Source organism: Acipenser ruthenus, chromosome 25 (assembly GCF_902713425.1).
Source record: "Acipenser ruthenus chromosome 25, fAciRut3.2 maternal haplotype, whole genome shotgun sequence".
NCBI classification, from domain to species: domain Eukaryota; kingdom Metazoa; phylum Chordata; class Actinopteri; order Acipenseriformes; family Acipenseridae; genus Acipenser; species Acipenser ruthenus.
Window position 1 is genome coordinate 2,259,872 of NC_081213.1, and position 14,262 is coordinate 2,274,133.

The 14,262-nt window shown below is 39.8% G+C and overlaps 1 protein-coding gene across 2 annotated transcripts; it reads right to left on the reverse strand.

The window, feature by feature from the left end:
- Positions 1-346: 346 nt before the first annotated feature.
- On the reverse strand, positions 347-6,824 carry LOC117414173 (CD276 antigen-like). Of its 2 annotated transcripts, none has more exons than XM_058999313.1 (5): positions 6,192-6,824; positions 5,942-6,026; positions 3,702-4,052; positions 2,655-2,936; positions 347-2,348 (listed from the first exon to the last, which is right to left on the reverse strand). In XM_058999313.1, exons 2-5 carry the CDS (start codon positions 5,988-5,990, stop codon positions 2,284-2,286), a joined length of 747 nt encoding a protein of 248 aa, XP_058855296.1. In that variant the 5' UTR covers positions 5,991-6,026; positions 6,192-6,824; the 3' UTR covers positions 347-2,283. The 2 variants fall into 2 exon arrangements, with proteins under 2 accessions (XP_058855296.1, XP_033879843.3); XM_034023952.3 differs by having other exon boundaries at positions 347-2,438.
- Between the last annotated feature and the right edge of the window lie 7,438 nt (positions 6,825-14,262).

Sequence of the window (14,262 nt, forward strand, 5' to 3'; positions counted from 1 at the left end):
TTGACCTCATTTCATTGCTTACAGAACAATGAGCCCTTTCATAACCCTACGATGCCTTGTGTGGGGGATTTCTTACGAGTACAATGAAGGATAAATCAAATCGGATGAGATTTAAAACTGAGGTCCTATTGTAAGTGACTCTGCAGCAAAAGTAATGCAAGTTGAATGGACAGTTTGAAAGCATGGGCCTCTAAAAAGAAAGTTTCTCATTCCAGAAAAAATAAAAAAAATTCAATTTGATATTTTGATCTTTAAATGAGGAACATTAGTGCAGGAGCGACGTGCACACACCGATGATGCTGGAATTTTCTGAAAGTCCCGTCCCAATCTAAAAATAGAAAAAAAACACATTCTCAGTGTTTAGTTTATTCAGTATATGCCCCCAGGGCCAACACAGGTACATCTCAATAGAGAAGCACCAATACAAAGAAAGAGCTATGTAGACCATACAATAAAATAACAATACAATGACAATGGAAGTGCTGGACTACCTGTAAGCAAGGCTTGCAAATAAAGTCTTCATTGTGTGCTGTACCAGATATCCTGTTTTAGAAAGAAGATACAGTAAATGCCTTATTTTTTTCCTGGTGTCCTGCCCTAATGCATCTATTCATGTACTACATAGTTTGTGTAAAACTCCCAATGTAGCAGATGCTTTGTTTAGTGCAGTTTTACTAGTCTTTCCTAGCTGCGTAACGGCTGGTTTCATAGGCCCGGATTAACGTTAATCTTGAAGTGCTTAATATTACTTTGGGTAAACTGGTCCAGTGTCTATAAAACAGTGTCCCAGACTTCAGTCTGGGAATGCTGGGATTTTAGCCATAGAGTATGAAAATATTCTTGTTTATTATGTGTAATATTGAGCAGAACAGTTGGAAATAAACCAGGGAATTCAGTTTAAATTATGTATCTCTGTTTTTATAACTGCAGTAAATCGCAGCTTCTGAGTTAACGCTTGAATTTCATAACAACTGACCGCAGTGAAGGGTAACTCTTTCCGACATGAAATACTGAAAATAGCTGGGGAAAAAAACAGTTTTGGACATATAATAATAAACATATTTTCCATTGATTTATTTTTTTGTCCCCATATAAAGACTAGAGAGAGAGTTTTTTTGTTTTTTTTGTGTCTGTCCCTGTATGAGGTTGCCATGCATGACAGGGTTAAGAGTATATCAAGGTAAGGGCTTTCTTTTTTTTAACACATGTCAAATAAAAACTGTTTTAATTGAACTTTATAAGTGTCAAAAAAGTGAGAGAACCCCTGAAGAAAGCTGTGCTGCAAACATAATTACATCAAAATGTTATCACTAATAAAGCAAATACAAAAATGGCAACAGGAAATGAGGCGGGCAGTCATTTTGCTGAAGCATGTAAAGTAGACTGTATCTGTGGTGCAATACATGCAAGCTCTTTTATATTACTGCTGGTTAATGGGCTAAATACAGCCCGGAAAGGAGGAAAAAGTTTCCTTAATCACATGGGAAAGTCTGGCTAAAAATAAATAAATAAATACATGCCTTTGATAAAGAGCGGTAAATTAACATTATACTGTTACCATTGGAAACTGAAACAAACAGTGTGCAACAGTGAGAAGTAAGGTATTAGATTACATTACTGAAATGAGGTCATAAATAACAACCGGATCATCCCCTGGTCCTAAAAAAGCAGCTTCCTAAAGTTACTTCGTTTGGGCTCCTTTTGTCTCCCTACTGCAGAACGAGATACGTCTGACTTGGTGTCTGATCGCTCGTGAAAGACAGCTCGTGTTTTATGGTCGAGGAAACTTTTAAAAGGTTCCAAAATATAGAATATATTGTAAAAATATCTTGCGGTATTTTAAATAGGCACATTTATATTGAAATATATTTATATGTGTTAGAGCAGGTAGCTACAAAGGTAATTTGCTGTTTTACAGTGTCTGTCATCACTGTGTCCCGGCAATTAGGATGTTGCTATGCAAACAAGCTGTTAAAGCTGTGGGTACACAGTACCCCTTTAAGGAAAAAGTAGTCTTTGAAATACAAAAACACAGCAGTTTCAGGATCCAGGCCAGGAAACATTCTCTTGAGTTTCCTCATTCTTTCTGGGTTTCAGTCTTGCTGATATATAATGCAGTCTTTGTTGATCTGTACTGCAGGGCCAGCCGCTAAGAATTCAGATGAATTTTTCTGCTGTTGATATACCCATATAGAAGAACAGTATATTCATGTGTGTTTAATAACATATTATTAATCATAAGAGTATACTTAAAAAGTAAGGATGGTGAAGCAGTTCATTTAGCTATAAAGTCCCTGTCCCTCCCATGTCCGGTCTTTTTCTTCTCTGGTAGCAAAGCAAACCAGCCACTGAAAGAAGTAAAGCAGTAATCACGATGAGAACGATAGCCAATCTCTTCCCGAGACAATCACAATTATTTTCTGAATCGCCGTCGCCGTCTGCATGAAACAAAACATCATTATTAATATTTCACACAATATAAATACAAAATCAGTGTCATAATCTACCTTTCCGAGTTTAAACCTTTCATTTCAGATATATAGTTTTCTTACTGTTGAACGTTGTCAGCCTTATTAAAATAAGGGCCTTGATTCCATTGTAAATACATTTTAAAATGAACCAAGGAGTAAATCTCTCTTTCTCTCTCTCGTTACCTCGACTGAAACTGACAAATCTGGTGATTGTCTGATTCAGCATGTCGTTCTGCAGTATGAAAGTGAAGTCGGTGTCTGAATTGAGATCCACCACAAGGAGACTCTTGAGAGTGTACAGCCTGCTCCCGTTAGTCTGCTGGAGGGCTTCAGTACGGTGTGGGAGGTCCCTGCCCTGTGGGGTGAGCCACTGGACCTGTGCTTCAGGATAGCCCTCGCTCTCATACAGGAGAGAGGTGTTCCCAGAGTGCAGCTTGACGCTGAAACGGGGCTCCTTGTAGTAAGCTGTAGAATGAGGAGCAATCCAGTAAATCAAAGAGTAAGCAGATTCAAGTTACATTTTCTTAGGTGCTTTGACTATGGATCTGCTCTTCAATTCTAGTTGGTTGCCGTAGATATATATGTAACCCAATCTAGATCAGCCAATGTGTATTTATATTATGTAATGGGCAGTGTTGTGTGATACACTGCTGTTACAGATTCTGTCCTGTCCCCTGTCTGTAAAGCCCTACTTTATTGTATTATATAATCCCAGAAAATCTTGGGTCTACGCCTGTCGGATTTGAAAGCTTTCCTTAATGTACAGTTGGCATTGGCGAGCTATTGAGCAGTGAACTGCATCTAATTTAAAAACAAGAGTTCGTTCAACTCATACTTGTTTATCTGATTTAGAGTCTACAAGTACAGTTAAGTTTAGCGAGAGACAGACCTTTTTGATTGGTGCTTGTTAAAATACAGCAGGTTACTGTAGTTACGTTTATAATAACACTTATTTTCTATCAACCACTGTGCAAATAAGTTACTTTTAAACCCCCTTACTTGATAGTACTGCACTTTTTTTGGTTGGTACTGCACATGCTTTTTCACACACTGTCTCACCGGGCATGGGGTCCCTGAGAATGACCTGTCTACTCAGGGGGGTTGTGAGTTTAGACTGCCTTGGGTTTGTTAATGAAAACTGCTATGTCTTTGCAGAGGACGTACAGGAGGGCGTTTCCTTATAAAAGTTAGCAGCGTTTATTTTTGGCAGACCTCTGAATAAACAGATACCTGCAAATGCTAAATGCAAAACGTCTTTCCCTGTTCCTTCCAGGTTGCTGACGGAGCACAGATAATCCCCTGCGTCCTGGGGCCCGACCCGGTCGAGACGCAGTGATGCATTTCCCTTCAGTAACTGGGGCAGGTAAAGGCTGGTCCTGTTTCGGTAGCGCTGGCTCTGACTGTCGGTCTGATCCGAACCGTAGTAGAAGCTGTGCACCACCTCGTTGTCCTCACGCTGCCATGTTACCACCAGCTGATTCAGAGGGGAGTCGCCACTCGTGGGGTAACTGCATTCCAGAAACGCAGGCTCGCCATAGACAGCTATGTTGTGCTTTCTGGGGGCCTTGACCTCAAAGGCATCTGTAAAGAATTAGACAAATCTACTAAGCATAGAAAACGGCAGAAAGATGTAGAATCCATTGGCCTTCTCTTTATAAGCTTGAGTTCTGCTCATCAGCTCCCCCTATCATTGTGCAACTGTTTTTTTCTTGTACATTTGTGCTATTCTGCAAAGCATAGCCAAGTGTGGCAAAGCATGGCAAAAGCACATTGACAAAGCACAGACAAGCATGGAGAATCACTATAAACTATGGTAAAGCAAAAAAACATTTAAATTACAATCAATGCACTGTAAAATTGTGGGGGGGGGGGGGGGGGGGAGCATGGACTTTAATAACATTATCACTGGCCCCTCTTTTATTGAGAATCTTTTAAATACTTTTGAAAGCATTTTCCTTGCTGTTTTATGGTACTTGGTATCTTTCGGTGTCTCCATGTTTTGGAGCTCCAATACTGTCATTGTAATTTTTCTCTCAATCAGCCTTCATCTGGCTTTTGAACTTTCTTTGAGCTTGCCTGGAAAATCCTAAATCCCAGGACCTCCTCACTGTATCATGTGACAATAGGCCCTATAGTGCACTGTGCTGTAATGATCAGGCACAACTTCTTTAAAAAAATATGAATCACACTTTCTGTAATTACATCCTCTGTCTAGATATCATGTGGGAGGCCTGTTCAGTCACAGCAATTCTGCAGACAGGCACAAAGCCAGGCAAAGGCAGATTCAGATAGAAATGAACTGCACTTTTGTAGCAAGGGGTATATAATGTTGCACTATGAAAAACAAGCAAATATACAAAACATTTTCAACAGAAGAAGAGTGTTGGGCAGCGATGATGCTAATGCTAAACTGAAGCTGCACTACTCGTTTTTAAAGGTTAGGTGTGTGGTAGTCCCTCTCATCACAACCCTGTAATCACATGGGAGGGGTGGAGAGGAGGACTACAGACCTGTACATGCAAACTCTGTAATTAAAGTCTATTTAACTTGCTTACATGCCACTCTATATTATTTACACTTGGTTTATAATCTGAGGTCTTTGGTTCCTGGAAGTCATAAACAGAGATATCTTATTTTTGTGTGAGACAGTGGATTAAACAGATTTCTGTGTACTAAACGGGTTGATTAAGTTTCTGTCATTGCTGGGTTAATAAACACATTTTGAAAACCAATGCGAAAACAAGAATGGCATTCATCTGAATTCCTAATTCATTCCTGCCCAGTCAAAGGGAGTCATTGTGTAGGCGTATCAAATAATCTGCTCTTTGTTAACGCGATGGTAGGTTCACTTCAGAGCAAAACCGGGACGGGACAACACCTGGAAAAATGTAATTATGTTACGAGTATAATTGAGCTTAACTATGTTCTCAAAATAACCTAACGCTACAGTAACAACTGGCGCATTCGCGTTTCCGATCCATTTGCCACCTGGACCGACTTGACAGCCAGTTGACATCGGTCTTTAACCTGCATCAGATCGAGATGAATCCAGTTCCAATAGGGACACCGCCAGTCGCAGTTAGGAGTCGGATGGCAGAACAATGGGATAACTGGAGGTTGGTGGTGGAACCACGAGCATTCGATTATACGCGTAAACTGTACAGCTCAGTTGTCATTCTGTGCGATAATCTTAACAACTGTTATTGAAATAGCGCTGGGCTCAAGTGACCACCACCAAACCCCTCAACAATGTTCATATATAGAACACATACAATGGTGGATTGCAGGATTACTGTGCAAATATAAAAACGTCACCTGCTTCTTCAAAACACGCAATAACATGTTGTACTGGGTAGTAGATTTTATAAAGCTATCTAAGAGAAATTACGTCATCGGCATTCACCCCGCGATTAAGAATAAAGTAAAGAACCTTAATGATGTAAGGATAATTATATAAAAAAAAGTCTTACCTGCCGTGAAAACGCTCAAGAAAAGCAGACTCTTGAAAATCACAGCCATGCCGCATGAGATGCAGAGTATTCTTCTTTACCGAAACTGCCAAAGACAAAAGAAGAAGGAACGAATGAAAAGTCACCGCCTACACGCAAGCTCTCTTTTTTTGTTAAAAGCGATTTTGGAAAGACTGTTCCTTTTTAACTTCTAACATATAAGCGCGTACAAAAAAAGGAAATATTAAACCCAAAAAACAATATGACATACGTTTCGATACAAGTCGTTTTCAGTGTCTACAATCAGTCGTTTAAAACCTAACGTCAATAAAATACCGTATGAAAATGAAAAGAAAATAAATCTTGGCAAAAAACGACCCTGTTATATAACACAAAACTGGCTAAAGAAGTCAGGTAGTCTTTTCGATGCAGTTCTTCCAAGCATTCCGTTCTTGCTATATCACTTATGATTCACTACCTCAGCCTATTTGACTCATTCTGACTGACTGAGTACTGAGTACTCGGTCTAGTGAGACGTTGTGCAGCTGATGCATAGTTCACACAACCTAGTAGTCTCTGTAAGTGGCCTTGGATAAAGGCGTCTGCTAAATAACACCGTGTAACAATTTTTTTTTTTTGGTTCCTGGGTAGTAAGTGTTCATCTTGATAAATTCAAGGAGAACATGGGAGCGTACTCGGAGGAGCAAGGCGAGCAATTCCACCAGGATATACTGGACTTTGAACGCCGCTACCAAGGACAGTATAACGAGAACATGATGGGAGACTACATTTGGGGGCTGATTCGTGAAAGTGATTTACAGTATAATCGTAAATCTCGAAAAACTACTCACTTCTAAATCTTTTGTAGTCATGTTTGTATTACTTTAGTATAAATACATGTTAATTTGGATTCATATGTTGTTTTTTTCTGACTTTATGTGAACGAACAGACACAAATTCGCCCGTTTTCTCATTGGAAATAGGTAAATTTCAAAATATCACTCCTGGTCACAAAGGCAAAGTTTGTGGGGAATAATAGCCATTTTCTATACTTTTGAGGCATAAGCAATGAGGAAATAACACTTACTACCCAGGAACAAAAATTGTGTTACATAGTGTAATCTAATAATAATTTGTTTTATTCACATGAGCACGAGAATTCCGATATTTTTCGGAAAGTTAAATTTTCTGAAAAATAATTCCGATATCAAAAGTCATGTAAACACGGTTTTCTGAAAATGTATCGGAATATTCCGAAAGTCAGTTTTTGGAAAACAGCACCTAGAAATTTCCAATTAAATTCCGAAAACTAACAAAATGTAGATCATGTAAACACACTTTTCGGAAAACTTATTCTGATCGCGTACTGCACGTGTGCAAACTTTGACCTTCATTCTGCACGTGGTTTTAGAAAACAGAGAAAATAATAATAATCTGTAGTCAGTCTGCATGCATCCATTTGACTAGTTATGGATAAAGTAATATATTTGTTAAAGTCCGTATGTATTTGTTAATAGCCCATACTGAAGCAGCAAATGTTTTCCAGTTTTAAAATGACGTGAGAATTTAAAATAATGTCTGCAAAAGAAACTGGTAATATAGAACAGGATGAGCTGTTGGAAAGGCTGATTGCACATTGTGGGGACTCTGAATAGAGGTATAGGATAGTAATCTTTGAATTTAAGACCTGACACTTCGATAAAGCACTGTATTGGATTGGTCTCCGTTCTGTCGCAGAAATGTCCGGTCTGTTCAAATCGTACTTAGGCTACTGCGTACTTTGCATGTGAAAATATCCTGCGTTTTCCAAACTTCAATCCGTAAACTGAATCCTAATTAGATTTTCTATCGTTAATCATGTAAACACAGAAAAGTGACGTTTTAAGAAAAGCGGTTTTCGGGAAACATTAGTTTTCGCGAAACGCTTTGTCATGTAAACGTACTTGTTTTACAAACCCTTTGTTTATTTTCCGCACTGAACGGGGGCTGACGAGTCCCTATTCAAACGCCCATTCATTAAATCCTAAAGCAAAAAACGCTGTTTTTACCAACAACATCGTTCAGAAATGTTAAATTGGCAAAGCGATGTGTCCTCGGTTTAAAGAAATAACGACGTACAGCTTTCTTACTGGTCAGAAGTTTTCCATCCAAACGCTTAGGGCTGAGGCAGGCTCATTTGTTTCGTAGGTGGTCGCTCAGAAGAGCATCCATGGCTTAAAGCATGCTGCAAATGAAAGATGTAAATATTACTGCAAGTGCTAGGTGTCAAGGTGTCAAACTAAAAGCTTGCAATTATATAGTCAACATATACAACATATGCAATACAATCAACATGTGCACTGGCAGGTTGCATGGCCGTTGTGAAAGGGTTAATGAGAAGTTGCCTCCAGGGACAGAGAAAGCTGTAACTTGCACCTTTCGTAGCAATAAAGTATTCAACCATGAAGTCTTATCAAACGCAGGCAATTTACAAACCGACTTCAAACTGCCATAGGAAACCAATTTACCACTAGAGGTCACTGTTGGCTAACAGAAAAACAACAGCATACACAGGCTCTGAAGTTGCAAAACTGAAAGACATAGGCCTGTTGCTGTGCAATACAACAACAACAAAACATCTTTAAAATATATATTTATTTATGAATGGGAATATTCGTAAGTCAAATGGACTCAGGGTGTTGAATTTGGCCCTTACACAGTACATGCAAATATATTAAAATATCTTACTTTAAATGTGATTAAAAGTGCTCTGAAATCGTATGCACACCCAGTTACCTGAGCAGAATTTAATCTTGAATTTGAAGATATATGTATGCATTTTATTTTAAATAAGGATTCCCAATAGATTTCACGAAATAAGGGTAAACATGATGAATAACTTCATTTTGAACATTAGGAGCAGTTCACATTAAGCAGGTTATTTTTGCACATATTGGTGTTTGATTACAGGTTAATGTTATTATGCGGTCCACCCCTCAATGTCCCGCCTGTTAAGTGCCCCCCCCCCCCCCCCCCCCCCCGGACCAAAACTTTGTAAACCCCTGGTTTAGATCAACCACTGCAGGTCTTTAAAACAACAACCACAGTAAACGCATGTTAAGTGCATTACCACCTCCACCCTCTAGAGGCCAGTCTTGTACCAATTCTCAACCGCTTCTTTTCTCTGTGAATGTGGTGCTCATGAGACATGATGGGTGATGGCAGCAGCTACAGTCAGACAAAACACTGGCAGACACATGAGGACTTCTCTTTGTAATTAAGCATGTTGTTGCATTGTAACTACACAACCATGTGTGCAATCACTGTGTTATTACAGTTTAGTTATGGAAACAATGCATTCTTTGCAACATGAACTTTTAACAAACTGGTATTAGGTTGTCGTGCAACTGAAGCGTAATGCTTGCAATTCATTGTTCTAGACAAGCTTAACCATTCCACATGACAACTGCAGAGCTACTGCATTGACCTTTCCCTTTGGTGCCGTTTATCTCAAATAACACACTGTGTGAAAAATGGGCCGTGGTCATTCCTACAGTGCCTTGCGAAAGTATTCGGCCCCCTTGAACTTTGCGACCTTTTGCCACATTTCAGGCTTCAAACATAAAGATATGAAACTGTAATTTTTTGTGAAGAATCAACAACAAGTGGGACACAATCATGAAGTGGAACGAAATTTATTGGATATTTCAAACTTTTTTAACAAATAAAAAACTGAAAAATTGGGCGTGCAAAATTATTCAGCCCCCTTAAGTTAATACATTGTAGCGCCACCTTTTGCTGCGATTACAGCTGTAAGTCGCTTGGGGTATGTCTCTATCAGTTTTGCACATCGAGAGACTGAAATTTTTGCCCATTCCTCCTTGCAAAACAGCTCGAGCTCAGTGAGGTTGGATGGAGAGCATTTGTGAACAGCAGTTTTCAGTTCTTTCCACAGATTCTCGATTGGATTCAGGTCTGGACTTTGACTTGGCCATTCTAACACCTGGATATGTTTATTTGTGAACCATTCCATTGTAGATTTTGCTTTATGTTTTGGATCATTGTCTTGTTGGAAGACAAATCTCCGTCCCAGTCTCAGGTCTTTTGCAGACTCCATCAGGTTTTCTTCCAGAATGGTCCTGTATTTGGCTCCATCCATCTTCCCATCAATTTTAACCATCTTCCCTGTCCCTGCTGAAGAAAAGCAGGCCCAAACCATGATGCTGCCACCACCATGTTTGACAGTGGGGATGGTGTGTTCAGGGTGATGAGCTGTGTTGCTTTTACGCCAAACATAACGTTTTGCATTGTTGCCAAAAAGTTCGATTTTGGTTTCATCTGACCAGAGCACCTTCTTCCACATGTTTGGTGTGTCTCCCAGGTGGCTTGTGGCAAACTGTAAACGACACTTTTTATGGATATCTTTAAGAAATGGCTTTCTTCTTGCCACTCTTCCATAAAGGCCAGATTTGTGCAGTATACGACTGATTGTTGTCCTATGGACAGAGTCTCCCACCTCAGCTGTAGATCTCTGCAGTTCATCCAGAGTGATCATGGGCCTCTTGGCTGCATCTCTGATCAGTCTTGTCCTTGTATGAGCTGAAAGTTTAGAGGGACGGCCAGGTCTTGGTAGATTTGCAGTGGTCTGATACTCCTTCCATTTCAATATTATCGCTTGCACAGTGCTCCTTGGGATGTTTAAAGCTTGGGAAATCTTTTTGTATCCAAATCCGGCTTTAAATTTCTCCACAACAGTATCTCGGACCTGCCTGGTGTGTTCCTTGTTCTTCATGATGCTCTCTGCGCTTTAAACGGACCTCTGAGACTATCACAGTGCAGGTGCATTTATACGGAGACTTGATTACACACAGGTGGATTCTATTTATCATCATTAGTCATTTAGGTCAACATTGGATCATTCAGAGATCCTCACTGAACTTCTGGAGAGAGTTTGCTGCACTGAAAGTAAAGGGGCTGAATAATTTTGCACGCCCAATTTTTCAGTTTTTTATTTGTTAAAAAAGTTTGAAATATCCAATAAATTTCGTTCCACTTCATGATTGTGTCCCACTTGTTGTTGATTCTTCACAAAAAATTACAGTTTCATATCTTTATGTTTGAAGCCTGAAATGTGGCAAAAGGTCGCAAAGTTCAAGGGGGCCGAATACTTTCGCAAGGCACTGTAGTTATTTATCAGTCCTCTGAGAGCCACAAGCTCAAGTGTTAGAGACATAAAAGAACCCCCATACTGTATTTGTTCTTCAATAGGAAAGTAAACGTCGGTCAGGTGCTTACACACACATGGTATTGACTTGTGTGCGCTTCTCTGAGTTATTCCCAAGTATGAAACATTTGCAACAAACAAGCAACAGAACCAGTCATTGAATAATTGACGTATTAATACGCTTGGCCTTGCCAGCACTGTGCGGAGATCTCAAAATGAAAGCCAAGGGCAATTATCAAGCAAGTAATGCCTGCTGCTAGGGTTATTAATGCTAGCATGAACCGAAAAACTGTGTTTAAAAACACCTTTTTATTTCACTGGATTGCACATACTGTTAGTGAGAGCCATTCTTTATAGAATAATGGAAGTTTGCTAACAACTCTCTTGGAACTGTGTAAAGCACAGGTGAATCACAAATCCATACTGTATGGTAAAGCTGAAAAATCAATTGCACAAGCATGGGAAATCCACTGTGACATTGTCATGCAAAATGATTGCAGTAAGATTGCATATAGTAAATGCTAAGTGTTATTTTTAAATCCTAGTAGGTGGTTAATAGCTCTAGAAGTAGCTTGCAAACCATGCATGAACTAACCATTAGCTTTCCTAGAATTCAATAGAAAATTATATGCATTTACAAACAGGGCTGTGTGTCTCATAAAACCAGAAGGTTGGGAAAATAATAATTAGCAGTATTAAGACTGCTCTTACAAGTGAAGTTGAATTTGAAAGAATGAGTTGAGGATTTCTTCAGTTCTTCAGTTCAGTCAGGAATAATGTTGCCTATTATTTCATACAGAGGGACTCACATTGAAATTACTGGTGACTATTACAGAATGCTACCAGATAATAAACCTCAGAGGTTTTCCCATTCTTCAAGGTGACATCAAAACTCAAGCACTCCCATACAGAGCCTCTAAGGTAACAACTGGGAAAGTATATTAATTAATTTATAGCTTCCCAGATCACTTTAGTGTGGCCCATATTAGTGTGACCCTTTGACCTAGACCACACCCTCCCCCCCATTTGAAAATTCCAATTGTGTCCTCAGGTGACCTTGTCATCTTAGGGAGGAGGGTGGATCTGATTGTCATTCTTCGTGTTTACTATGAATCAACCTTGTGCAAATGTGTGACCAAATGTGAGTCTCTACCCGACGTGTGAAATCTTTAAGACAGCAGAGGCTCATCCGTCAAGCTCTGCAGCGCTGTGATCAGATTCATTAATCGCTGTATCAGGTTTCACGCAGGACTCTGGCCTTTCAGCGCTTTGAAGAGGAGTTCCTGATTTATTAAAAAATAAAAGCGTTTAACCTTTTCATGCATGAGATCTTGATAGCTCCCTTAAAGCAGAAAGAGGCGAACTGTGACGCACAGGTAAGATGCACACTCTTTCCTTGCCGATCATTGGACATAGCGAAAGACAAATAAGATAGCTATTCGAGTGATGATTTGATCTGGTAGTGGTGGCTCCTAAAATATGCTTGATGTTTAAATGATTTGATCTAAGGTTAAAGTGAGTTCCCTGTCTGAAACACCGCTTTGCTTAATGAGTGGCAGCATGTAAAAAGGTTAGTTTCAAGTGCATACAAAAATGAAAGAAATTGGTTTATAGCATTGCCTTATAATAAAATACCTATCCACATCTGCATCCACTGTTTAATTAATGTGCCGTGCTAGACCTTTGACATGAGTTTGTCTTCAGTTTTCTTGTAGTTTTTGTCTGATTGTAACACTTTTAAAAACAGTCAATAAAATGGAGATAAAGTGAGCTTTGGTATCATTAGTCTCTGCGGTACATCATTAATTCCTGAAAAAAAAAAGTTCTGCACATTAACATCTCATTATCAGCCTCGCTCAAGCACAAAGAGAAGAGTGATCGGACTAGCTGTCAATTCTTGCTGTTTGAAAAATTAATTTCATACTTTCTTTTTTCCACTCTCTGAATTTCATCACGTGGAAAATGAACGTTTTAAAGTTCAGTGTTTTTTTTTAGTTTTGCAACATTTTGTCAAAAAAAAAAAAAAAAGTTGTATCCCTTTAAATAATGGTGAAGATTATGACCATCGAACAGAAAGCACTGTAATGCTGTCTGCTATGGTGTCTGTCTGCCCAGCACATTGCTTAGCTAGGAGCCCACACTTCCACTGACTAATCGTGATTATAAACCTAGGCTGGCTGCAAGCTGTGAGCAGTAAATGAGACAGCGCTGTATACGAACTAGGATATAGAGAGATCCTGGATTCCAATCTCAGCTCGGACGCGTGACCCCACAGGCAGAGCCATTCATCTTGCTGTGCTTCAGTCCCATCCAGCTGCGATCCTGGGTGCAAGCCAGACCTCATACTGCTGTACACGTGGCTGTAGAGGAAGGGCCGGGGGGGGGGGTTTGTTTGAGGGTCAGTGACTTTTTTATTGCGCACAAATTCTATTTGTCCCTTGAAGAAATCAATTCTTTCATCAGTTGCGATGGAACTGCTTCTATTGATTTCTTTTAAGAGCAGAACGGCGACAAATGGTAAAAATGGTACACGGCCCATTTTTCTTTCTTATTTCACACAAAGCAACATGGGGTGCTGCCGTGATTGATTAGGCCTCATATTCCCCATTTATCTACCGGTTGCCATGGCTACCAGCCCAGTACTTCCAGAACTCCCATAGAGGACAATTATCCTTTCTCTGAAACTGTCCTAGCACCAGACTAACGACTACCTTTCTGGGGCCTTAAAATGGCTAGCAGCCTTTTCACTGAGGATATGGCAACTGCCTTTTAATGGCTTTCTTTAATGGACCGCCTAAGTGAATTCCTTTAAGTGTCATAGTTATATTACACTGGAGACCGCTCTGAAGTGAGTACTGACCTACAGCAGCCAGTGCTATAGGAGCAATGCTTACATAAGCACAATAAGCTTAAAAACTGCTGATTCGGAGAGGAGCTCCACAAACATCCAGGCTTCCAGGAGCCTCAACGCATTGAACGAATCCCCAACCTGACTCACAATCCTACCCCAGCCTTTTAAACGTAATCCGAAAGTCAATGTCAGATTGCCGATTTGCTATTCGTTCCCCCAGCTGAACAGTTAGTACTGGAATGAATGGGCAACCTGCAATGAATACAAGATCTAACTTATCGAATTCAA

Excerpts from the sequence above, each read along its gene's own strand:
- LOC117414173 (XM_034023952.3), bottom strand. The coding sequence starts at position 5,990 with ATGGCTGTGATTTTCAAGAGTCTGCTTTTCTTGAGCGTTTTCACGGCA. Across the intron at positions 2,937-3,701 it reads TTTGCATTTAGCATTTGCAG|CTTACTACAAGGAGCCCCGT; the intron begins GTATCTGTTTAT and ends CTCATTCTACAG. Across the intron at positions 2,439-2,654 it reads ATTTGTCAGTTTCAGTCGAG|ACGGCGACGGCGATTCAGAA; the intron begins GTAACGAGAGAG and ends TGTTTCATGCAG.